Source organism: Gopherus evgoodei, chromosome 10 (assembly GCF_007399415.2).
Source record: "Gopherus evgoodei ecotype Sinaloan lineage chromosome 10, rGopEvg1_v1.p, whole genome shotgun sequence".
Taxonomy (NCBI): Eukaryota; Metazoa; Chordata; order Testudines; family Testudinidae; genus Gopherus; species Gopherus evgoodei.
This window is the reverse complement of record NC_044331.1, coordinates 15,974,791-15,997,921: the sequence shown is the minus strand read 5'-3', so window position 1 is coordinate 15,997,921 and position 23,131 is coordinate 15,974,791. Positions and strand designations below refer to the sequence as shown.

The 23,131-nt window shown below is 54.5% G+C and overlaps 2 protein-coding genes across 6 annotated transcripts in view; both read left to right on the top strand.

Annotated features, from left to right (window-relative positions):
• The first annotated feature begins 29 nt into the window (after positions 1-29).
• On the top strand, positions 30-18,529 carry PEX11A (peroxisomal biogenesis factor 11 alpha). The gene is made up of 3 exons (XM_030578335.1): positions 30-196; positions 14,791-14,906; positions 15,815-18,529. The coding sequence occupies exons 1-3, from the start codon at positions 141-143 to the stop codon at positions 16,384-16,386; spliced, it is 744 nt and encodes a 247-aa protein (XP_030434195.1). The 5' UTR covers positions 30-140; the 3' UTR covers positions 16,387-18,529.
• The window catches only part of PLIN1 (perilipin 1), a 20,313-nt gene continuing 13,265 nt past the window's right edge, over positions 16,084-23,131 (top strand). For 3 of the 5 annotated variants that reach the window (XM_030578333.1, XM_030578332.1, XM_030578330.1), the window contains exons 1-3: positions 16,084-16,168; positions 18,536-18,695; positions 22,193-22,251. In XM_030578333.1, the coding sequence (XP_030434193.1) occupies positions 22,204-22,251 (48 nt within the window). In that variant the 5' untranslated portion in view covers positions 16,084-16,168; positions 18,536-18,695; positions 22,193-22,203. Of the gene's footprint in view, positions 16,169-18,535; positions 18,696-19,446; positions 21,112-22,192; positions 22,252-23,131 lie in introns of those variants that run through there. The other 2 variants (XM_030578331.1, XM_030578334.1) reach the window with 2 other exon arrangements.

Here is a 23,131-nt window from a genome sequence, read left to right as displayed (position 1 = left end):
GGCGGAGGGTTCCGGGCCCAGCTCCACGGGGCGGAGCCTGTCTGTGTCCCGGGCGGCGGGCGGAGTAAGAAGTGGCCCCAGCGGCCCAAGCCCGAGGACTGCCGGAGAGTGAGGGGTTTCCCCCCTCCCCCCGCGGCAGCATGGAGGCGTTTGTGAACTTCACCAACCAGACTCAGGGTCGGGACCGGCTCTTCCGGTGAGCGGGACGTGGGGCTCGGCTTGAGCTCTGTCCCTGCCGCGCTCGGGGGCTGTCGGCAGTTCTCCCCGGTCCCGCCTGCAGCCCCGAGCCGAGCGGGCGGTTTACCTGAGCCTCCCTTGAGAGCGCTGGGAGCCATTCCCGGGGCCCCCGCGCGGCCAGTCCTGACCCGGTGCCTGACCTCAGTACCCAGCGCGGTGCGGGGTGCTGTATGGGGCGCGCTCCCCCGGTCAGTGCTGACCCCGGCGGGGTGCTGTGTGGGGCGCGCTCCCCAGTCAGTGCTGAGCCCGGCGCGGTGCCGGGTGCTGTTTGGGGCGCGCTCCCCCGGTCAGTGCTGACCCCAGCGGGGTGCTGTGTGGGGCGCGCTCCCCCGGTCAGTGCTGACCCCAGCGGGGTGCTGTATGGGGCGCGCTCCCCCGGTCAGTGCTGACCCCAGCGCGGTGCTGGGTTCTGTATGGGGCGCGCTCCCCCGGTCAGTGCTGACCCCAGCGGGGTGCCTGGTGCTGTATGGGGCGCGCTCCCCCGGTCAGTGCTGACCCCAGCGCGGTGCTGGGTTCTGTATGGGGCGCGCTCCCCCGGTCAGTGCTGACCCCAGCGGGGTGCTGTGTGGGGCGCGCTCCCCAGTCAGTGCTGACCCCGGCGCGGTGCTGTATGGGGCGCGCTCCCCCGGTCAGTGCTGACCCCAGCGGGGTGCTGTGTGGGGCGCGCTCCCCAGTCAGTGCTGACCCCGGCGCGGTGCTGTATGGGGCGCGCTCCCCAGTCAGTGCTGACCCCGGCGGGGTGCTGTGTGGGGCGCGCTCCCCAGTCAGTGCTGAGCCCGGCGCGGTGCCGGGTGCTGTTTGGGGCGCGCTCCCCCGGTCAGTGCTGACCCCAGCGGGGTGCTGTGTGGGGCGCGCTCCCCCGGTCAGTGCTGACCCCAGCGGGGTGCTGTATGGGGCGCGCTCCCCCGGTCAGTGCTGACCCCAGCGCGGTGCTGGGTTCTGTATGGGGCGCGCTCCCCCGGTCAGTGCTGACCCCAGCGGGGTGCCTGGTGCTGTATGGGGCGCGCTCCCCCGGTCAGTGCTGACCCCAGCGCGGTGCTGGGTTCTGTATGGGGCGCGCTCCCCCGGTCAGTGCTGACCCCAGCGGGGTGCTGTGTGGGGCGCGCTCCCCAGTCAGTGCTGACCCCGGCGCGGTGCTGTATGGGGCGCGCTCCCCCGGTCAGTGCTGACCCCAGCGGGGTGCTGTATGGGGCGCGCTCCCCCGGTCAGTGCTGACCCCGGCGCGGTGCCGGGTGCTGTATGGGGCGCGCTCCCCAGTCAGTGCTGACCCCGGCGGGGTGCTGTGTGGGGCGCGCTCCCCAGTCAGTGCTGACCCCGGCGGGGTGCTGTGTGGGGCGCGCTCCCCAGTCAGTGCTGACCCCAGCGGGGTGCTGTGTGGGGCGCGCTCCCCAGTCAGTGCTGACCCCGGCGCAGTGCCGGGTGCTGTGTGGGGCGCGCTCCCCCGGTCAGTGCTAACCCCGGCACGGTGCGGGGTGCTGTGTGGGGCGTGCTCCCCAGTCAGTGCTGACCCCAGCGCGGTGCCGGGTGCTGTATGGGGCACGCTCCCCTGGTCAGTGCTGACCCCAGCGCGGTGCCGGGTGCTGTATGGGGCACGCTCCCCTGGTCAGTGCTGACCCCGGCACGGTGCGGGGTGCTGCGTGGGGCGCGCTCCCCCGGTCAGTGCTAACCCCGGCACGGTGCGGGGTGCTGTGTGGGGCGCGCTCCCCAGTCAGTGCTGACCCCAGCGCGGTGCGGGGTGCTGTGTGGGGCGCGCTCCCCCGGTCAGTGCTAACCCCGGCACGGTGCGGGGTGCTGTGTGGGGCGCGCTCCCCAGTCAGTGCTGACCCCAGCGGGGTGCTGTATGGGGCGTGCTCCCCAGTCAGTGCTGACCACGGCACGGTGCGGGGTGCTGTATGGGGCGCGCTCCCCCGGTCAGTGCTGACCCCAGCGCGGTGCCTGGTGCTGTATGGGGCGCGCTCCCCCGGTCAGTGCTGACCCCAGCGCGGTGCCTGGTGCTGTATGGGGCGCGCTCCCCCAGTCAGTGCTGACCCCAGCGCGGTGCTGGGTTCTGTATGGGACGCGCTCCCCCGGTCAGTGCTGACCCCAGCGGGGTGCTGTATGGGGCGCGCTCCCCAGTCAGTGCTGACCCCAGCGGGGTGCTGTATGGGGCACGCTCCCCCGGTCAGTGCTGACCCCGGCGCGGTGCGGGGTGCTGTATGGGGCGCGCTCCCCAGTCAGTGCTGACCCCGGCACGGTGTGGGGTGCTGTATGGGGCGCGCTCCCCAGTCACTGCTAACCCCGGTGCAGTGCCGGGTGCTGTATGGGGCGCGCTCCCCAGTCAGTGCTGACCCCGGCACGGTGCGGGGTGCTGTATGGGGCGTGCTCCCCAGTCAGTGCTGACCCCAGCGGGGTGCTGTATGGGGCACGCTCCCCCGGTCAGTGCTGACCCCGGCACGGTGTGGGGTGCTGTATGGGGTGCGCTCCCCCAGTCAGTGCTGACCCCAGCGGGGTGCTGTATGGGGCACGCTCCCCCGGTCAGTGCTGACCCCGGCGCTGTGCCGGGTGCTGTATGGGGCGCGCTCCCCCGGTCAGTCCTAACCCCGGCGGGGTGCTGTATGGGGCGCGCTCCCCCGGTCAGTGCTGACCCCGGCGCAGTGCTGGGTGCTGTATGGGGCGCGCTCCCCCGGTCAGTGCTGACCCCAGTGCGGTGCGGGGTGCTATATGGGGCGCGCTCCCCCGGTCAGTGCTAACCCCGGCGCGGTGCCGGGTGCTGTATGGGGCGCGCTCCCCCGGTCAGTGCTGACACCAGCGCGGTGCGGGGTACTGTATGGGGAGCGCTCTCCCAGTCAGTTCTGACCCCGGCGCGGTGCGGGGTGCTGTATGGAGCGCGCTCCCCAGTCAGTGCTGACCCCGGCACGGTGCGGGGTGCTGTATGGGGCGCGCTCCCCCAGTCAGTGCTGACCCCAGCAGGGTGCTGTATGGGGCACGCTCCCCCGGTCAGTGCTGACCCCGGCGCGGTGCCGGGTGCTGTATGGGGCGCGCTCCCCTGGTCAGTGCTAATCCCGGCGCGGTGCCGGGTGCTGTATGGGGCACGCTCCCCCGGTCAGTGCTGACCCCGGCGCGGTGTGGGGTGCTGTATGGGGTGCGCTCCCCCAGTCAGTGCTGACCCCAGCGGGGTGCTGTATGGGGTGCGCTCCCCCAGTCAGTGCTGACCCCAGCGGGGTGCTGTATGGGGCACGCTCCCCCGGTCAGTGCTGACCCCGGCGCTGTGCCGGGTGCTGTATGGGGCGCGCTCCCCCGGTCAGTGCTAACCCCGGCGGGGTGCTGTATGGGGCGCGCTCCCCCGGTCAGTGCTGACCCCGGCGCAGTGCTGGGTGCTGTATGGGGCGCGCTCCCCCGGTCAGTGCTGACCCCAGTGCGGTGCGGGGTGCTATATGGGGCGCGCTCCCCCGGTCAGTGCTAACCCCGGCGCGGTGCCGGGTGCTGTATGGGGCGCGCTCCCCTGGTCAGTGCTGACCCCAGCGCGGTGCCGGGTGCTGTATGGGGCGCGCTCCCCCGGTCAGTGCTGACACCAGCGCGGTGCGGGGTACTGTATGGGGAGCGCTCTCCCAGTCAGTTCTGACCCCGGCGCGGTGCGGGGTGCTGTATGGAGCGCGCTCCCCAGTCAGTGCTGACCCCGGCACGGTGCGGGGTGCTGTATGGGGCGCGCTCCCCCAGTCAGTGCTGACCCCAGCGGGGTGCTGTATGGGGCACGCTCCCCCGGTCAGTGCTGACCCCGGCGCGGTGCCGGGTGCTGTATGGGGCGCGCTCCCCTGGTCAGTGCTAATCCCGGCGCGGTGCCGGGTGCTGTATGGGGCGCACTCCCCCGGTGAATGCTGACCCCGGCGCAGTGCGGGGTGCTGTATAGGGCATGCTCCCCCAGACAGGGCTGACCCCGGCGCAGTGGGGGGTGCTGGGCTAAGGGTAGAGCACTTGCAGCTAGGGTTAGGGTTCCTATCGGAAGGGCGCCCTGCCCTAGGGTTCAGGTTTCTATGGGTAGGGCTTCTAGTCTTAGGGTTTGGGTTCCTAAGGGTGGGGCACATGGAGCTAAAGTTACGGTTCCTAAATGTAGGGCTTCCCACCCTAGAGTTAGGGTTCCTATGGGTAGGGCACTTGGAGCTAGGGTTAGGGTTCATATGGGAAGGGCGCCCCGCCTTAGGGTTAGGGTTCGTATGGGAAGGGCACCCTGCCCTAGGGTTAGGGTTCCTATAGGTAAGGCACCCTGCCCTAGGCTTAGGATTCCTAAGGGTATGGCACTTGGAGCTAGGATTAGGGTTCCTAAGGGTAGGGCACTTGGAGCTAGGGTTAGGGTTCTTTAGGTAAGGCTTCCCACCCTAGGATTAGGGTTCCTATGGGTAGGGCACTTGGCGGTAAGGTTAGGTTTCCTAAGGGTAGGGCACTTGCAGCTAGGGTTAGGGTTCCTATTGGTAAGGCACTTGGAGCTAGGGTTAGGGTTCCTATGGGTAGTGTGCCCTGCCCTACGGTTAAGGTTTCTATAGGTAGGGCACTTGGAGCTAGGGTTAGGATTCCTATCGGTAGGGTTTCCCGCCCTAGGTTTAGGGGTCCTATGTGTAGGGCACTTAGAGCTAGACTTGGGGCATCCTACCCATAGGAACCCTACCTTAGGATTAGAGTTACTAAGAGTAGAGCACTTGGAGCTAGGGTTAGGGTTCCTCTGGGTAGGGCACTTGGAGCTAGACTTAGGGTTCCTCTGGGTAGGATACCCCACCCTAGGGTTAGGGTTCGTATAGGTAGGGCTTCCCGCCCTAGGGTTATGGTTGATAGGGTTAGGGTTTCTATGGGTAGGGCTTCAAGCCCTAGGATTGGGGTTCCGCAGGGTAGAGCATTTGGAGCTAGGGTTAGGGTTCTTATGGTGAGGGCACCCCGCCCAAGGGTTAGGGTTCCTATGGGTTGGACACTTGAGCTGGGCTTAGGGTTCCTGTGCATAGGATGCCCCACCCTGGAGTTAGGGTTTCTATAGGTAGGACTTCCCGCCCTAGGGTTAGGGTTGCTAAGGGTAGGGCACTGGAAGCTAGGGTTAGTGTCCCTATGGGTCGGGCGCCCTGCCCTAGGGTTAAGGTTCTTATGGGTAGGGCACTTGGAGCTAGGCTTAGGACTCCTATGAGTACGGCTTCCTGCACTAGACTTAGGGTTCCTATGGGTAGGGCACTTGGAGCTAAGGTTAGGGTTCCTTTGGGTAGGACACTTGGAGCTAAGGTTAGGGTTCCTTTGGGTAGGACACTTGGAGCTAAGGTTAGGGTTCCTTTGGGTAAGTCTTCCCGCCCTAGAGTTTGGGTTTCTAAGGGTAGAGCACTTGGAGCTAGGGTTAGGGTTCCTATGTGTAGGTCACTTGGAGCTAGGGTTAGGTTTCCTGAGGGTAGGGTACTTGCAGCTAGGGTAAGGGTTCTTATTGGTAGGGCTTTCCGCCCTAGGGTTAAGGTTCTTAAGGGTAGGGCGTTTGGGGCTAGGGTTAAGGTTCCTAAGGGTAGGACACTTGGAGCTAGAGGTTGTGTTTCTATGGGTAGGGCACTTGAAGCTAGGGTTACGGTTACTTTGGGTAGGGCACTTGGAGCTAGGGTTATGCTTCCTATGGGTAAGACCCGCCCTAGGGTTAGGGTTCCTATGGGTAGGGCACTTGGAGCTAGGGTTATGCTTCCTATGGGTAAGACACTTGGAGCTAGGGTTAGGGTTACTATGGGTAGGGTACTTGGAGCTAGGGTTAGGTTTCCTATTGGTAGGGTTTTCCGCCCTTGGGTTAGGGTTCCTAAGGGTAGGGCACTTGGAGCTAGTGATAGGATTCCTATGAATAGCGCACTTGGAGCTAGGGTTAGGGTTACTAAGGGTAGGGCACCCTGCCCTAGGGTTATGGTTCCTCTGGGTAGGGCACTTTAAGCTAGGGTTAGGGTTTCTATGGGTAGGATTTCCCGTCCTAGGCTTAGGGTTCCTATGTGTAGAGCACTTGGAGCTCTACCCTAGGGTTAGCGTTACTAAGGGTAGGGCACTTGGAGATAGGGTTAGGGTTCCTATGGGTAGGACACCCCGTCCTAGGGTTAGGGTTGCTATGGGTAGGGCACTTTGATGTTAGGTTAGGGTTCCTACAGGTAGGGCTTCCTGCCCTAGTGTTAGTGTTGCTATGGGTAAGGCACTTGTAGCTAGGGTTAGGGTTCCTATGGGTAGGACACTTGGAGGTATGATTGGGGTTCCTATGAGTAGGGTGCCCCACGCTAGGGTTAGGGTTCCTATAGGTATGGCTTCCCGCACTAGGATTGGGGTTCCGAAGGACAGGGCATTTGGTGCTAGGGTTAGGGTTCCTATGGGTAGGGCACCCTGCCCTAGGGTTAGGGTTCCTATGTGTAGGTCACTTGGAGCTAGGGCTAGATTTCCTGAGAGTAGGGTACTTGCAGCTAGGGTAAGGGTTCCTATTGGCAGGTCTTCCCGCCCTAGGGTTAGGGTTTCTCTGGGTAGGGCATTTGGGGCTAGGGTTAGGGTTCCTAAGGGTAGGACTCTTCTAGCTAGGGGTTGTGTTTCTATGGGTGGGGCACTTGGAGCTAGGGTTACAGTTACTTTGGGTAGGGATCCCCCCCTAGGGTTAGCATTCCTAAGGTTAGGGCACTTGGAGGTATGATTGGGGTTCCTATGAGTAGGGTGCCCCACGCTAGGGTTAGGGTTCCTATAGGTATGGCTTCCCGCACTAGGATTGGGGTTCCGAAGGACAGGGCATTTGGTGCTAGGGTTAGGGTTCCTATGGGTAGGGCACCCTGCCCTAGGGTTAGGGTTCCTATGTGTAGGTCACTTGGAGCTAGGGCTAGATTTCCTGAGAGTAGGGTACTTGCAGCTAGGGTAAGGGTTCCTATTGGCAGGTCTTCCCGCCCTAGGGTTAGGGTTTCTCTGGGTAGGGCATTTGGGGCTAGGGTTAGGGTTCCTAAGGGTAGGACTCTTCTAGCTAGGGGTTGTGTTTCTATGGGTGGGGCACTTGGAGCTAGGGTTACAGTTACTTTGGGTAGGGATCCCCCCCTAGGGTTAGCATTCCTAAGGTTAGGGCACTTGGAGGTAGGGTTATGGTTCCTATGGGTAAGACACTTGGAGCTAGGGTTAGGGTTCTTATGGGTAGGGCATTTGGAACTAGCGTCAGGTTTCCTATGGGCAGGGCACCCCACCTTAGGTTTAGGGTTCCTAAGGGTAGGGCACTTGGAGATAGGGTTAGGGTTTCTATGGGTAGGGCTTCAAGCCCTAGGATTGGGGTTCCACAGGGTAGAGCATTTGGAGCTAGGGTTAAGGTTCTTATGGTGAGGGCACCCCGCCCAAGGGTTAGGGTTCCTATGGGTTGGACACTTGAGCTGGGCTTAGGGTTCCTGTGCGTAGGATTCCCCACCCTGGGTTTAGGGTTTCTATAGGTAGGACTTCCCGCCCTAGGGTTAGGGTTGCTAAGGGTAGGGCACTGGAAGCTAGGGTTAGTGTTCCTATGGGTCAAGCGCCCTGCCCTAGGGTTAAGGTTCTTATGGGTAGGGCACTTGGAGCTAGGCTTAGGATTCCTATGGGTACGGCTTCCCGCACTAGACTTAGGGTTCCTATGGGTAGGGCACTTGGAGCTAAGGTTAGGGTTCCTTTGGGTAGGGCACTTGAAGCTACGGTTAGGGTTCCTGTGGGTAGGGCACTTAGAGCTAGGGTTGGGGTTCCTGTGGGTAGGGCACTTGGAGCGAGGGTTAGTGTTCCTATGGGTAGGTCTTCCCGCCCTAGAGTTTGGGTTTCTAAGGGTAGAGCACTTGGAGCTAGGGTTAGGGTTCCTATGGGTAGAGCACCACGCCCTAGGTTTAGGGTTCCTATATGTAGGTCACTTGGAGCTAGGGTTAGGTTTCCTGAGGGTAGGGTACTTGCAGCTAGGGTAAGGGTTCTTATTGGTAGGGCTTCCCGCCCTAGGGTTAAGGTTCTTAAGGGTAGGGCGTTTGGGGCTAGGGTTAGGGTTCCTAAGGGTAGGACACTTGGAGCTAGAGGTTGTGTTTCTATGGGTAGGGCACTTGGAGCTAGGGTTACGGTTACTTTGGGTAGGGCACTTGGAGCTAGGGTTATGCTTCCTATGAGTAAGACCCGCCCTAGGGTTAGGGTTCCTATGGGTAGGGCACTTGGAGCTAGGGTTATGGTTCCTATGGGTAAGACACTTGGAGCTAGGGTTAGGGTTACTATGGGTAGGGTACTTGGAGCTAGGGTTAGGGTTACTATGGGTAGGGTTTTCCGCTCTTGGGTTAGGGTTCCTAAGGGTAGGGCACTTGGAGCTAGTGATAGGATTCCTATGAATAGGGCACTTGGAGCTAGGGTTAGGGTTACTAAGGGTAGGGCACCCTGCCCTAGGGTTATGGTTCCTCTGGGTAGGGCACTTTAAGCTAGGGTTAGGGTTTCTATGGGTAGGATTTCCTGTCCTAGGCTTAGGGTTCCTATGTGTAGAGCACTTGGAGCTTGACTTAGGGTTCCTATGGGTAGGACGGCCCACCCTAGGGTTAGCGTTACTAAGGGTAGGGCACTTTGATCTTAGGTTAAGGTTCCTACAGGTATGGCTTCCTGCCCTAGTGTTAGTGTTGCTATGGGTAAGGCACTTGTAGCTAGGGTTAGGGTTCCTATGGGTAGGACACTTGGAGATATGATTGGGGTTCCTATGGGTAGGATGCCCCATGCTAGGGTTAGGGATCCTATAGGTATGGCTTCCCGCACTAGGATTGGGGTTCCGAAGGACAGGGCATTTGGTGCTAGGGTTAGGGTTCCTATGGGTAGGGCACCCCGCCCTAGGGTTAGGGTTCCTATGTGTAGGTCACTTGGAGCTAGGGTTAGGGTTCCTGAGAGTAGGGTACTTGCAGCTAGGGTAAGGGTTCCTATTGGCAGGTCTTCCCGTCCTAGGGTTAGGGTTTCTCTGGGTAGGGCATTTGGGCCTAGGGTTAGGGTTCCTAAGGGTAAGACACTTGGAGCTAGGATTAGGGTTCCTATGGGTAGGGCATTTGGAACTAGCGTTAGGTTTCCTATGGGCAGGGCACCCCGCCTAGGGTTAGGGTTCCTAAGGGTAGGGCACTTGGAGATAGGGTTAGGGTTTCTATGGGTAGAGCTTCCTGCACTAGGCTTAGGGTGCCTATGGGTGGGGCACTTGGAGCTAGGGTTAGAGTTACTAAGGGTAGGGAACTTGGAGGTAGAGTTAGGGTTCCTATGGGTAGTGTTTCCCACCCTAGAGTTAGGATTCCTATGGCTAGGGCACTTGGTGCCAGGGTTAGAGTTCCTATGAGTAGAGCTTCCCGCCCTAGGGTTAGGGTTCCTCTGGGTAGGGCACTTGGAGCTAGGGTTCAGGTTCCTATGGGTACGGCTTTCCGCCCTTGGTTTGGGTTCCTATCTGTAGGGCAGTTGGAGCTAAACGTACGGTTCTATGGGTAGGACGCCCCACCCTAGGGTTAGGGTTGCTATGGGTAGGGCACTTGGAACTAGTGTTAGGTTTCCTGTGGGTAGGGATTCCCGCCCTAGGATTAGGGTTCCTAAAGGTAGGACATTTGGATCTAGGGTTTGGGTTCCTTTCGTTAGGGCACCCCGCCCAAGGGTTAGGGTTCCTATGGGTAGGACACTTGAGCTAGGGTTAGGGTTTCTATGGGTAGGGCTTCCCACCCTAGGTTTAGGTTTCCATGTGTAGAGAACTTGGAGCTAGGGTCAGGTTTCCTATGGGTAAAGCTTCCTGCCCTACGCTTAGGGTTCCTATGGGTAGGGCACTTGGAGCTAGGGTTAGGGTTCTTCAGGTTAGGGAACTTGGAGCTATGGTTAGGATTCCTAAGGTTAGAACTTCCTGCCCTAGGGTTAGGGTTCCTATGAGAAGGGCACTTGGAGCTAGGGTTAGGGTTCCTGTGGGTCGGGCTTCCCGCCCTATGGTAAGGGTTCCTACGGTTAGGGCACCTGGAGGTAGGATTAGGGTTCCTATGGATAGGGCTTCCCGCCTTAGAGTAGGGATTCCTAAGGATAGGGCACTTGGAGCTAGGGTAAGGATTCCTAAGGGTAGGGTGCTTGGAGCTAGAGTTAGGGTTCCTATGGGTACCGCTTCCTGCACGAGGGATAATGTGTAGGGCACTTGGAGCTAGGGTTAGGGTTCCTATGAGTAGGGCACTTGGAGCTAGGGTTACGGTTACTAAGGGTAGGGCACCCTGCCCTAGGGTTATGGTTCCTCTAGGTAGGGCACTTTGAGCTAGGGTTAGGGTTTCTATGGGTAGGATTTCCCATCCTAGGCTTAGGGTTCCTATGAGAAGGGCACTTGGAGCTAGGGTTCGGGTTCCTATCGGTAAGGTTTCCTGCCCTAGGGTTAGGGTTCCTAGGAGTAGAGCACTTGGAGCTTGACTTAGAATTCCTATGGGTAAGACAGCCCACCCTAGGGTTAAGGTTACTAAGGGTAAGGCACTTGGAGATACAGTTAGGGTTCCTACAGGTAGGGCTTCCCGCCCTAGTGTTAGGGTTGCTATAGGTAAGGCACTTGTAGCTAGGGTTAGGGTTCCTATGGGTAGGACACTTGAAGGTATGATTGGGGTTCCTATGGGTAGGATGCCCCTCGCTAGGGTTAGGGTTACTATAGGTAGGGATTCCCGCACTAGGATTGGGGTTCCGAAGGATAGGGTATTTGGAGCTAGGGTTAGGGTACGGCTTCCCGCACTGGAGTTAGGGTTCCTAATGGTAAAGCTCTTGGAGCTAGGGTCAGTGTTCCTTTGGGTAGTTCACTTGGAGCTAGGTTTAGGGTTCCTAAGGGTAGGGCACTTGGAGCTAGTGTTAGGGTTCCTATGGGTAGGGCTTCCCGCCCTAGGGTAAGGGTTTCTAAGGGTAGAGCTCTTGGAGCAAGAGTTAGGTTTCCTATGGGAAGGGCATCCCACCCTAGTGTTAGAGTTTCTATGGGTATGGCACCCCGCCCTAGGGCTAGGGTTCCTGTGGGTAGGGCACTTTTAGCTAGGGTTAGGGTTCCTAAAGGTAGGGCACTTTGAGCTAGGATTACGGTTCCTATGGATAGGGATTCCCGCCCTAGGGTTAGGGTTCTTAAGGGTACAGCACTTGGAGTTAGGGTTAGGGTTCCTGTGGGTAAGGCTTCCTGTCCTAGGGTTAGGGTTGCTATGAGTAGGGCACTTGGCGCTAGGGTTAGGGTTCGTATGGGTAGGGCACTTGGAGTTAGGGTTAGGGTTCCTATGGGTATGGCACTTGGAGCTAGGGTTAGGGTTCCTATGGATAGGGCTTCCCGTCCTTGGGTTAGGGTTTCTAAGGGTAAAGCACTTCGAGCTAAGGTTAGGGTTCCTATGGGAAGGGCGCCCCGCCCTAGGGTTAGGGTTTCGATGAATAGGGCACTTGGAGCTAGGCTTAGGGTTCTTCTGGGTACGGCTTCCCGCCCTAGTATTAGGGTTCCTATGCATAGGACACTTCAGCTAGGATTAGGATTCCTATGGGTAGGGCTTCCCGCCCAAGGGTTAATGTTCCTGTGGGTTGGATAATTGAGCTGGAGATAGGGTTCCTATGGGTAGGGTTTCTCGCCTTAGGATTAGGGTTCCTATGAGTAGGGAACTTGGAGCTAGGGTTAGGGTACCTATGGGTAGGACGCCCCACCCTAAGGTTAGGGTTCCTATAGGTAAGGCTTTCCGCCCTAGGGTTAAGGTTCCTAAGGGTAGGGCACTGGAAGCTAGGGTTAGGGTTCCTATGGGTAGGGCGCTTGGAGCTAGAGTTAGGGTTACTATGGGTAGGGCGCTTGGAGCTAGGGTTAGGGTTCTTAAGGGTAGGGTGCTTGGAGCTAGGGTTAGGGTTCCCAAGGGTAGGGCTAGGGTTCCTATGGGTAGGGCGCCCCGCCGTATGGTTAGGATTTCTGTGGGTAGGTCCCATGGAGCTAGGGTTATGGATCCTATGGGTAAGGGGCTTCCCATCCTGGGTTAGGGTTGCTAAGGGTAGTCACTTGGAACTAGAGTTCGGTTTCCTATGGGTAGGGCACTTGGAGCTAGGGTTATGATTCCTATGGTTAGGGCTTCCTGCCCTAAGGTTAGGGCTCCTAAGGGTAGGGCACTTGGAGCTAGGATTAGGGTTCCTAAGGGTAGGGTACTGGAGCTGTGTTTAGGATTGCTATAGGTAGGGCTTCTTGGCCTAAGGTTAGGGTTCCTAAGGGTAGGGCACTGGTAGCTAGGGTTAGGGTTCCATTGGTAGGGCGACCTGCCCTAGGTTTACGGTTTCTAAGGGCAGGGGACATGGAGCTAAGTTTAAAGTTCCTGTGGGTAGGTCTTCCCACCCTAGGGTAAGGGTTCCTACTGATAGGAAACTTGGAGTCAGGTTAGGCTCTTATTGGTAGGGCTTCCCGACTTAGGGTAAGGATTCCTAAGGATAGGGTACTTGGAGCTAGCTTTAGGGTTCCTATGGGAAGGGCACTTGGAGTTAGGATTAGGGTTACTATGGGTTGGGTGCCCCGCTTATGGTTAGGGTTTCTATGGGTAGGGCACTTGGAGCTAGGGTTATGGTTCCTATGGTTAGGGCTTCCTGCCCTAAGGTTAGGGCTCCTAAGGGTAGGGTACTTGGAGGGAGGATTAGGGTTCCTAAGGGTAGGGCACTTGTAGCTAGGCTTAGGGTTCCTGTTGGTAGGACGCCCCTCCCTATGTTAGGGTTTCAGTGGGTAGGGCACTTGGAGGTAGGATTAGGTTTCCTATGGGTAGGATACTTGGAGCTAGGTTTAGGGATCCTATGGGTAGGGCTTCCCGCCCTAGGGTTACGGTTGCTAAAGGTAGGGCACTGGGAGCTATTGTTAGGGTTCCTATGGATAGGGCGCTCTGCCCTAGGTTTAGGGTTCCTATGGGTAGGTCACTTGGAGCTAGCTTTAGGATTCCTAAGGGTAGGGCGCCCCTCCCTATGATTAAGGTTTCTATGGAATGGCACTTGGAGCTAGGGTTAGGATCCTATGGGTAGTGCTTCCCGCCCTAGGGTTAGGGTTGGTAAGGGTAGGGCTCTGGGACCTAGGGTTAGGGTTCCTATGGGTAGGGCGCCCCGCCCCAGGGTTAGAGTTCCTATGGGTAGGGCGCCCCGCCCCAGGGTTAGAGTTCCTATGGGTAGGACACTTGGAGCTAGGGTTAGGGTTCCTATTTGTAGGGCACTTGGATCTAGGGTTAGGATTCCTATCAGTAGGTCTTCTGCTCTAAGGGTTAGGTTTCTTAAGTGTAGGGCACTTGGAGCTTGAGTTAGGGTTCCTGTGGGTAGGTCACCCCACCCTAGGGTTAGGGTTCCTGTGGTTTGGGTACTTGGAGCCAGGGTTAGGGTTCCTATGGGTATGGCTTCCCGCCCTAGGGTTAGGGTTCTTAAGGCCTTTAGGAACCCTTAGGTGTGGGCTCAGTAGGGGGAGCACCCCGGCACCGCACCAGTCAGTGGTGATCCTGGTGCGGTGCCGGGGTGCTGGGTGTGGGCTCATTAGGGGGAACACTCCCCCAGGTCAGTGCTGACCCCAGCGTGGTGCTGGGGAGGCTGGTGGCGTGTGGGCTCAATGTGGTGCAGTCTCCCCCAGTCCAGTGCTGACTCCAGTGCGGTGCTATGGGGTGCTGTGCTCTTGGGCTCAGTAGGGGACATGCTCACATAGTCACCTGACATGATACCCAGTGTGGTGCTGGGGTGCTGTGCTGTGCTGTAGGGAGCTATCAGCCTTTGGATGAAAAGTAAAAGTCAGGTCCTTGTTGCCTGTGACTATTACTGATCTCTTGACACTTTCCCTGGGTAAGGGGTATTTGCCCCAATGGCCTGCCAGCATCCATCTCCAGTTACTTTATTTTTCCTCTATAAACTCCCCCCCCCCACCCCCGTTCGATTCAATTCCTTTACTCATTTGTGTCTTTCTCCTTTATAAGCTACTGGATTCAATTGGAGGCATTGCTTTTTCACTTCCAATTCGAAATTGTGTAATGTTAGTGTGTGCTTATACAGCTCCTGTGTTCCACCCCAGAATTGGCTGGGTTTCAGCAGTGGTTTAGGTAATTTATGAAGCTTACCCCTTCTATGGGGTCTCTCCGTATTCTGCCCATTCCAGTGGGTATCTATTGCTGCTTAGTGATTGCTGGGGCCATAATACAAATAACAGACTCTGGAAAAAATTTCTACTGATCCATATCTTGTTCCATCAGGGAAACTAAACTGGCTTTGTCCCTTCATAGACCCAGAGCCTTGCTGCAAGCTAGCATTTTTGCAGTATTTGCCTGTGGATGTTTCAGGCAGTATTCATTTACATTGCCAAATGTGCCCCAAAAAACCCTTTATTGGCTGCTTGCTGCTCAGATGCATGGTCTCCCATTGTCATGTTCACGCTGCATTTGCATCGCTTCTCACACTGCATGTTGTAAACTGCTGACCCTAATAAGTAATATCCTGTGATCTTTATACCTCTGGGTGCGGTGCTGTCGCATGGGTATGGTCCATAGGAAGTTCCTAACTTGGGAAGAAATTGTTCCTTTCTCTCCTTTTCTCTCCTCCCCACCCCCAATTAATGGTCCCGGTGTCTCCTGTCAACCATTTTCCTCATTTTTTCCATTCCAGAGCCATCCAATACACATGCATGTTGCTTAGCTATTTATTAGAGCGTAAGGCTGACAAAGAGACGGTGATAATGAAGCTCAAGAAGTTGGAATCTAGCATGCGCTCTGGCCGTAAATGTAAGTACCCCATATCAGGAGGGATGGTCCCTCTTCGTATTGCTTATGCCAACTAAACAGATGCCAGTTGCGCTAGCTTTTAAGTAGTTAAATTACCATGCAGCCTTGGATCACAGGACCTTATTTTGCGTATTCATGGAATAGTAGATACACCCTTCCCCCACCAGAATTACACTCACTTTATTACCTGCTGTGTTGTATGGTTAGTATTGCTCAAAATACACATGGTGGAGCCAATGCTGTGATGTAAGTGAAAGCAGACTTGTTGTAATCATGCTGTGAACTGAAATATATGACACCTGCAGGCAGGGAACTAGCTGTAGCATAATTCTTCTAAAAATGTGCAGCTGAGAAAAGGCGTTGATCAGATTGTGAATCATTAGCCCTCAAGAATAATGTAGAAAGGGTGTAGCTCAGAGGTGCAATGGGACTGGTACACTAGCACCTTCCTTCCAGGAAGCTGGGTTAAATCCTCTTCAGGTTACAGCAGAGTGTCTTTCTGTATCCTCTCTCACTTACACCTTAGAACTTAGCATGATCGCTAGTTCCCGTTCAGAAGAGATCCCAGAATGGGACTGGAGTAGTGGAGGGTGTTTTAGGTCACAACAGACAGGCGGGCATTGGCAGAGCTGTGTGGATGTCCCAGGACTGGAATGGCAGGAAATGCTGCCGGCGAATATTGAGGTGCATCAATAAAACTATATGGGGGAAGCTTGCATCATATCTGTCTGCTATACATGGCTCTACTATTGTCAGCCTCTCACTTCTGTAAATACAAAGTTACCCTCAAATGAAAAGACAATATTTAAATATACAAGGCCCAGAAGACCAATTAGTTGTTGAAAAGCAGAACTGGATGGCAACTGACAGGGAGTGAGCCATGCTAACTTCTCTGGGTTCTCTTGCAGTGTTCAGACTGGGGAACATGGTGCATGCCATGGTAGCAGCCAGGCGAACTACCCAGCTACCAGACCTGGTACCCCGTCTCTGCCTGACAGCCTCCCACCTCAACCGTGTCCTGTATTTCATCTGTGACACAGTCCTGTGGGTGAAGAGTGTTGGACTCATCCCTGATGTTGACAAGCAGAAATGGCAGAATTGGGCTACCAAATGCTATTACTATTCACTGCTGATGAGTTTGACCAGGGATTTGTATGAGATCTCCTGGCGGATGGAACAGGAGGCTCAAAGGGAGAAGGCAAGGAAGGAGAACTCTTCTCACTGTGGTGAACAAGATCAGGACCTGTTCAGTTTCCATGCAGGTGGGTTGCAGCCTTTTCTCCTCCTGCTGTACAACACTCTGAGGAAACACCCTCCCTTATTGCTAGACACAGTGAAGAACCTTTGCGATCTCTCTAGTCCTTTGGACCAGCTGGGAATCTACAAAACCAACCCAGGAGTTATTGGGCTCTGTGGCCTCCTCTCATCCCTGGTGGGGATCCTCACAGTAGCAAGTCCACATATGAAGCTGAAGCACTGATCTGAGAGCATCATATACGGTGAACTGGCAGGTTTGTTTCCCTGACAGTTTTCATTCCCAGGATGATATTTTAAAAAGAACACATTTGACAAACAAACATACGTGGTTTGTTCTCTGGAGGAGTCAGCTTTACTTCCTCCTCCTCCTCCTTCCTGATATCGTCTCAGGTGAGGAGCTGCTCTGTGCTGTGACATACTACATGATGGAAGAGAACGGTGAACAGGCTGAGCAAGGACTGAGTAAAACATCCCTGAAGAATATCATGAAACATGGAAATCAAGACTTTACAAATTGCTGCTAGTTAAGGACAGGTTGCTATCTCCTGTATTTGAATATAGACATGTGGAATAGCTGCACAGGCAACTAAAATTGTATAAAAAGCCATAAGTAGTGGTGCTGACACTGGAAAGGCAGAATTTACCAATGGGGGTTCATACAATTATTTGTCTTTCTTGAATACATTCAAGCAGGTTGGTACCAGGAAGGCTTTGGGAACTGTAGTTCAAATGGCCTGGATTAAAATGTGAGTACTGAGGGGGATGGAGGATGCCAGGGGACTCGTAATTGGATATATGGAGCTTTTCATCTCTAGGCAGTGGTTCAAATCCAGCCCAGGCTGGTAGTAACTGAAGAGTGCAACTGTTTGGTGATATAGTGGCCACCATTGAATATGTATTGGTGGGACTGGATCCAGTTCCTAGTGAATAGATGTCTATATATCCCAGAAACCACCACCACCCCATCTGCCCTTCTTGTTGACAATACAAGGCCAAGGATTCCCTGATTTCCTCTCTAGAAGGGTCCTTCCTGGTCATGGTTAGGTACACTGTCTTTTTCCAGTGTATGGGGGTAGCTTCCTTCAGTGCTGCTCATGCTGGGGATAAGCAAAGGATTTCAGTCTCCATGACTGCTGATCTGGCACCATTCACCAGCACTAGCCTTCCCCCAGATACACACACCAAACCCTTGCAATCCCAGGAGGGAGATAATTTTTGTATTCTCTGAAGCAGCTTTTGCACTGATACTGCTTTAGTTTTGCTGAAAGTTTTCAAATATCAGTTTTAAATCCTCCTGCTGTTGAAAGAAACCTGCCCCAGGACTTCTGGTGAGTGAGCTGGAATGACACTGCGAGGGTGTGTTGTCAGAAAAGGGAACTTACATTCTTGGACTGGGATAAGCTTGCTGATGCCAAAATCCTTTTGATAAGCACCTGCAAGAAGAGAATCCTTTTATCTGACCCTCTCTAGAGTGCACCCTGTCATGGCCACCTGCTCGGATAAGGACATGTGGTTTTCTCTTATGTCACCTCTCTGTTTGTGTGGGTTCTATGAATCTCACGTCCCTTTTGTTCTCCCAGCCATCTGGTGGAATGTTGCTTTGAATTATTACACAGGTTATGGGAGAAAATACTGTCTAATTTTCTAACATGTATGATGTGCATTGTTCAACATCCGTGTGGGTGAGGGGGACTGACTTTACAGACATCCCAATTTCATTAGCATCTGTGACTCAGCTCCTGTAGAATCTATTTGTGATGCAAGAGCCAAAATGATCCCTTCTCTGGGTCTGAGCCTGGTCTGTGATCTCTGCTAACCACCAATGCAGAGACTTTGCCCCTCCCCACAGCTGGGAGGGCAGGGTGGTGAGTTTACAAACATTCCCAGTAGGTTTCTGGTACAGAGGGACTGTGGAAGGGCCAGCCTAGTCACGCTCACTCCAAGTGAGACAGCCTAAGAGTGAAAAAACTCTCCTGTGCAGGGAAGGGGGGTAAGTGAGGAAAGGTCTTCAGGCTGGCTGGGCTCTTCAAAGCCTTCCACCACCAGGAGCTGACCTGTAACACCACCACATGGTTCTGACAAGGATGCTGAGGCTTCCAGGCTCAGTGCTACTGGATTCCAACAGGCCTGTCTTAGTCCTTTCCTTAGGCAGGTCCCTGGATTTTAGAAGCTAATACTTGCTGTTCCCCCTGTGAGCTGGAAGCTATGGATTTAATTTATTTAATTTAGCTTACTATAACTAAAGCTGGACAATCAACCAAAAAGAGAGAATTCTTTAGGTCAGCCTCCTGGAATAAGGGCTGCTGCTGTACATTGTCTAGGGAAACACAACTAATAAACTGAAGCTGAGTTTGAATCTGTGTCTGTTTCAGGGTTATGTGCAGAGGAGGTGGCTGAAGGTGGAATCAGCAGAGATGCTCTGCCTATGTGTGCAGCTGGATTACAGACATTTCCTCTTAGGAGCACTGGGAAGGGGGAAGCTCAGCCACACTCCTCACGATTGAAATGAGCATGATTTCATTTGGAAAGGAGGTAGGGGAGCAAATATGCCTCCAGGTGCTTGACATCTTGGGTAATGAAATGCACCAAGGCAAATTTTGTGAAAGAGTCTATGGGAAATGGAAATAGATCTGACCTACCACCACTGAGCAGGTCCTGAGGGCTGGAGGCCTTCTGTCCAACACAGGCAGCACTACTGTCATCAACAATATCTTCTGTGTATATGCTGCCCTTCACCCAGAAGGGTCCCAGAGTTCTGGGGTGAGCTGCAGCAGCTGTTTAATAACGCACAACCATTTAGGACTGGAAATGAAGAATAACTTTGCCAATTGAAATGGGAGATGGGGCACAGTGTAATAATTAAAACTGGGCCTTAAGTGGGCCCTTGGTGCTAACACAAAGAGTAGCAGACAGCTTGAATATGGCACCTCCAGCAGCATGGTGCCCTTGAACAACATGCAAGGCATTCAGTTCAGCACTGATCTAGAAAGAAAGTTTCCTCTGCCACTGCATCAACAGCAGCCACGTACTCCTTGAGAAATTTTACAATATCCATGATCCCTGTGTCTCCGAGATCTAGCTCAACCCCTTCCCCCTGCAATATCAGACTCAGAGATGCTGAGCTCCTAAACGCTCCAGCTCTCTGGTCCTAGCTGGTTATGTGAGCTTTAGCCATTGTCAGCAGAAGCAGAGCTGTTTCCTGTGCCATGGACCGAGCATGCCTGGCTAGCTGGAGAGGAGCAGTGGTCTGAGAACAGATAGGTGGATGGGGATGTTTTGATGAGGCCTTTGTGCTGCAGCGGGGGTGGGAGGGACAGAGGGCCAGGACAGTGCTGGGGTGGCCTTTTCCCTGCAATAGGGTGGAGAGGGATATGAAACGAAGACATTTAGCAGGGCAGAGGTTGTGTTGTGTCTTAATTCCTAATAAGGCCAACAGGGAGGGAGGCTCAGCCACATGCTTCCCCCCTGTTCAGGTCAGTTGTTCTTTTAGTTAAGGCTAGCAAGATCCAGCAGGAAGCCCGTTGCCAAATACATGAGCTGCAGCTCTGGAGCAGCTGCTGCCCTTTGCCCTGCTGTTTGGAGAGCCATGACTCATCAGGGGGATGGCCTGGAAAGTTTACACAGGGTTATGCTGCCTTTCCCTTTTCACCTCCATGGGGTGCGGAGCTCAGCCAGGAAGGTAGAAGTGCCAGCCTCATGTAGCTTGAGGTGTGCGTGTGGGGGCGAGGAGGAGGGAGGTTGCTCCCTGTGCGCTCTACCACCTTTAGCATGGGGAATGCGTCTGCCCCAAGGCTCAGCCTCTGATTCCCCCATACCCCTGTCTGCCTGGGAATATCTTTGCTAGGAACTTGCTCCCCATACCCCCAAACCAGGGTGAGTGGGTGGGTCAGCAGGGTCTGTGTATGTGTCTGATTCCCACCTCCCTCATTATCCAGCTTGAGGGAGGCTGTGAAACTCTGGGTATTCAAGGACCTGCACTGTCATGTCCCATCTGCTGGGCTGGGGGAGCTGGAAGCATGAAGCAGCCACTCAGCAAGTAGAGGGCTTTCTCCTATGGTGGCAAGGAGCCTCCCCTGCCCATCTGCTGCTGGCTGTTTCAAGACACCCCACCATCATGTCTGCAAACAACCGGTATCTTTCAGCCTTTGCTGACCCCTGGATTCCTCCCCCCTGTTAAGTACCTCTGGGCTTCTCACCTTACTAGGGCCCTTTGCATTATTTCTTTGTCCTCTGGCATTCACCACTCCTTCCGACTCAGTCTCTGAATTGTACTGATGTGCCCTTCCAATTGAAGTTAAATTAATCCAATCATAACCGCGATCTCTGTGCTCCCCACTAAACCTCGCCCCCAACTCAATACATCCCTTTTAGCTTTCTCCTTTGTAGCCTGTTTTCAATCCACAGCAGAGTTTCTCCAATGAACTAAGTTTTCAAGTAAGATTTCGTGAGCTACAGTTTCAGTCCCAAATATGTGAGCCCTACTGCACTCCATCCATCCACCAACATTGTCACTCTGCCAGCGAGAGCCACCTGGGCTGGCAAGCAAGACTTTTATTCTTCCTGACTGCCCCCAGGCTGCCTGTTGCTCATGGCTCCATTTGAGGTGTTGGTGTTGTGGGATTTTTTTCTCCCCGTTTGTTATGTTGTTTTGGTAGGGTTGGGTTAGATGCAGGTCCTGTGTCTCAGTTCCTAGGATCTGCAATGAGAAGGAGGGGGTGGGCATTTTCCAGACTGGTCATGCAATCATCTTTTTTGAATTTGATATGACCAAGGGAGCCATTTGTCATGTTACCACAGCAACTTGCAGACTCCTTGACCCATGCAGCTGGGAGGTGGGGCTTTGTGGTGGTACTGTCTGGGGTAAGACGCATCTTTGTCAGAGGATCTGCACAACCGAACTCTCTCAGCTCCTGGCACCCTGCTGATGACAGCGTCCAACTGCTGCTCCGTGAGTATCCAACAGCAGGCATATGCCTAGTGTACAATCTCCCTAATGCTAGGGAGGGGCAGGGGACAGCTGGCGAAGCAGTTCTGCTTAATGGTTCTGCATTTAATTGGTTGGAAAAGAAGGAATCTGTGCTGGAAGTGGCAATAGGGGATGTCAGAAGGGGTGCCCCTGAGGTGGCATTAGGGTTTTGGAGATTGAAATAGGCTTCTTCCTGAGATGGCTTTGGGATGCATTGGCCACAGGGGAGGGAGCAGGCACTGTGCTGTTGCAATGCATTGGACATGGTAATGAGGTGTCTTGGAATCTGTATCTGAACTAGCACTGAGCTGTGCTCCCGAGTTGGTGGAGTGTGTCTGCCTTCTGCGTGCTCCAGAGCTGGCATGGCGTGAGTGGATTGTGCTCTTTCACTCTTGAGCTCTGCCAATGCTCCTTCATCCTGACCCACCCTGGCACCATCTAACCCAGCCATGACCATTATCCTCAGCTTTGCCAGTGTGCCTCAGTCCTGACCTGCTGCATCTCTTGCTACTCTTATCCTGGGTTATTTGCACAGTTCTGCTAATGCCCCTGCCGTCCCCACCGCAGTCCTCCACCTCCACCCTGCATAGCTGTACTGCTGCACCTCAATCATGACGCTCAGCACCCCCTGCTATTCAAATCCTGAATTCTCACCCCCCAACTCTGCAATCCAAGAGCCCTGGCTCACAGGACTGTTACTCCAATTTTGGGTTCCTGAGCTTTGCTGATGCTTCTCAACCTCTTCTTTGAGTCCCTGTGTTGCAGGCGCTTTCTTTAGCTGAGGAAGATCATTTGGGACTCTTCTTCGAATCACCAATTTTGATGCTTAATTGGACAGAGATGGGTTGCAGTTAAGCAATACCAGGTCTCACCCACCTGAGACATGTGCTGCCTCAGCATGGCTCTCTGCCCCTGCCAGTCTAGGATGCAAGAGGTCATAATGTACCATACAGCTTGAGACTCCATCAGGGCCATTTGACTGACTAGAGACTGGCAGTGAGACCATTTCCAGCATTGTTTTTCCAGGGAACTTCTTGACTAGGCTCTGAACTTTGCTTTGCAGACTGATGTATCATGATGGCAGCAAACAAGAGCCAGAAAATGCAGAATGGAAGCACAGAGGTGAGTGTGGGCAAGAGGTGGAGAGGCAAAGACTGCTCATCAGCCTGGCTTCAGGAGTAGGAGGTTGCTGATGCTGCCAAGGGAATGTTTGATTCAAATGTTATGCTGTATTGTGTTCCGTTGAACAAATCTACATCAACTATGCAATAGATCTGTAACTAGAGCAATATACAGTGTCTGCTGGAAGAAAACCATGATAATCTTTAGCAAGATCTGTGTTTTTAAATGCTTTCTCTTTAGAAATTTTTAGATTTTTTTTTGACAAAATCTTTGCTTCAATCAATATTGTAAATATCAATTAAATTAAACATGGTTAGAAAATTGTAGTTATTAAAAAACCCAGCTTCCTCATCCCCCCAAAACCCAAAGAAGCCCAAAAAATTAAAGTCCAGAAACTCAGTAGTTCAAAGTCCAGAAGCAACCTTAACTCTGATCCTTTAAACTGCCTATATATCAACAATCCCTGTGCCCGGTGACTGACCTTACCCACTTTTTCAGTATGGACCACAAACTTGCTACCATGCTAAGAATACAGTACAAATGTAAAGAACCATTGAGATGGCCTCAGTGTAGGGGTTATGCGATGCTAGCCCTGGAAATGCTATCAACTACCAGATTTACTGTATGAACAGACCTATAATCAGCTCAGCACATATATGGGGACCAATCCAAATATGGACACTCTCCCCGCCTCCCCCTCCCTCTGCCCTGGAAATCACTGGAAACCCCAATACCTCCTCTTACTCTGCAACATGCATTCCAGAAAAAGCACTTGCCTCATAGCTGCCATTCGCCAAGTGTTGATTAGCCCAATCTACCCCATTCCTCCTCCCACATTGAGGTGACTTGGAGAATCTCTCCACTTCGTAATGTCCTGATC

What these genes read in the sequence shown, in the direction of transcription:
- PEX11A (XM_030578335.1), top strand. Translation starts at nt 141, where the DNA reads ATGGAGGCGTTTGTGAACTTCACCAACCAGACTCAGGGTCGGGACCGG. An exon ending in GGTCGGGACCGGCTCTTCCG is followed by an intron (nt 197 to 14,790) that starts GTGAGCGGGACG and finishes TTTCCATTCCAG; the next exon opens with AGCCATCCAATACACATGCA. An exon ending in CATGCGCTCTGGCCGTAAAT is followed by an intron (nt 14,907 to 15,814) that starts GTAAGTACCCCA and finishes GTTCTCTTGCAG; the next exon opens with TGTTCAGACTGGGGAACATG.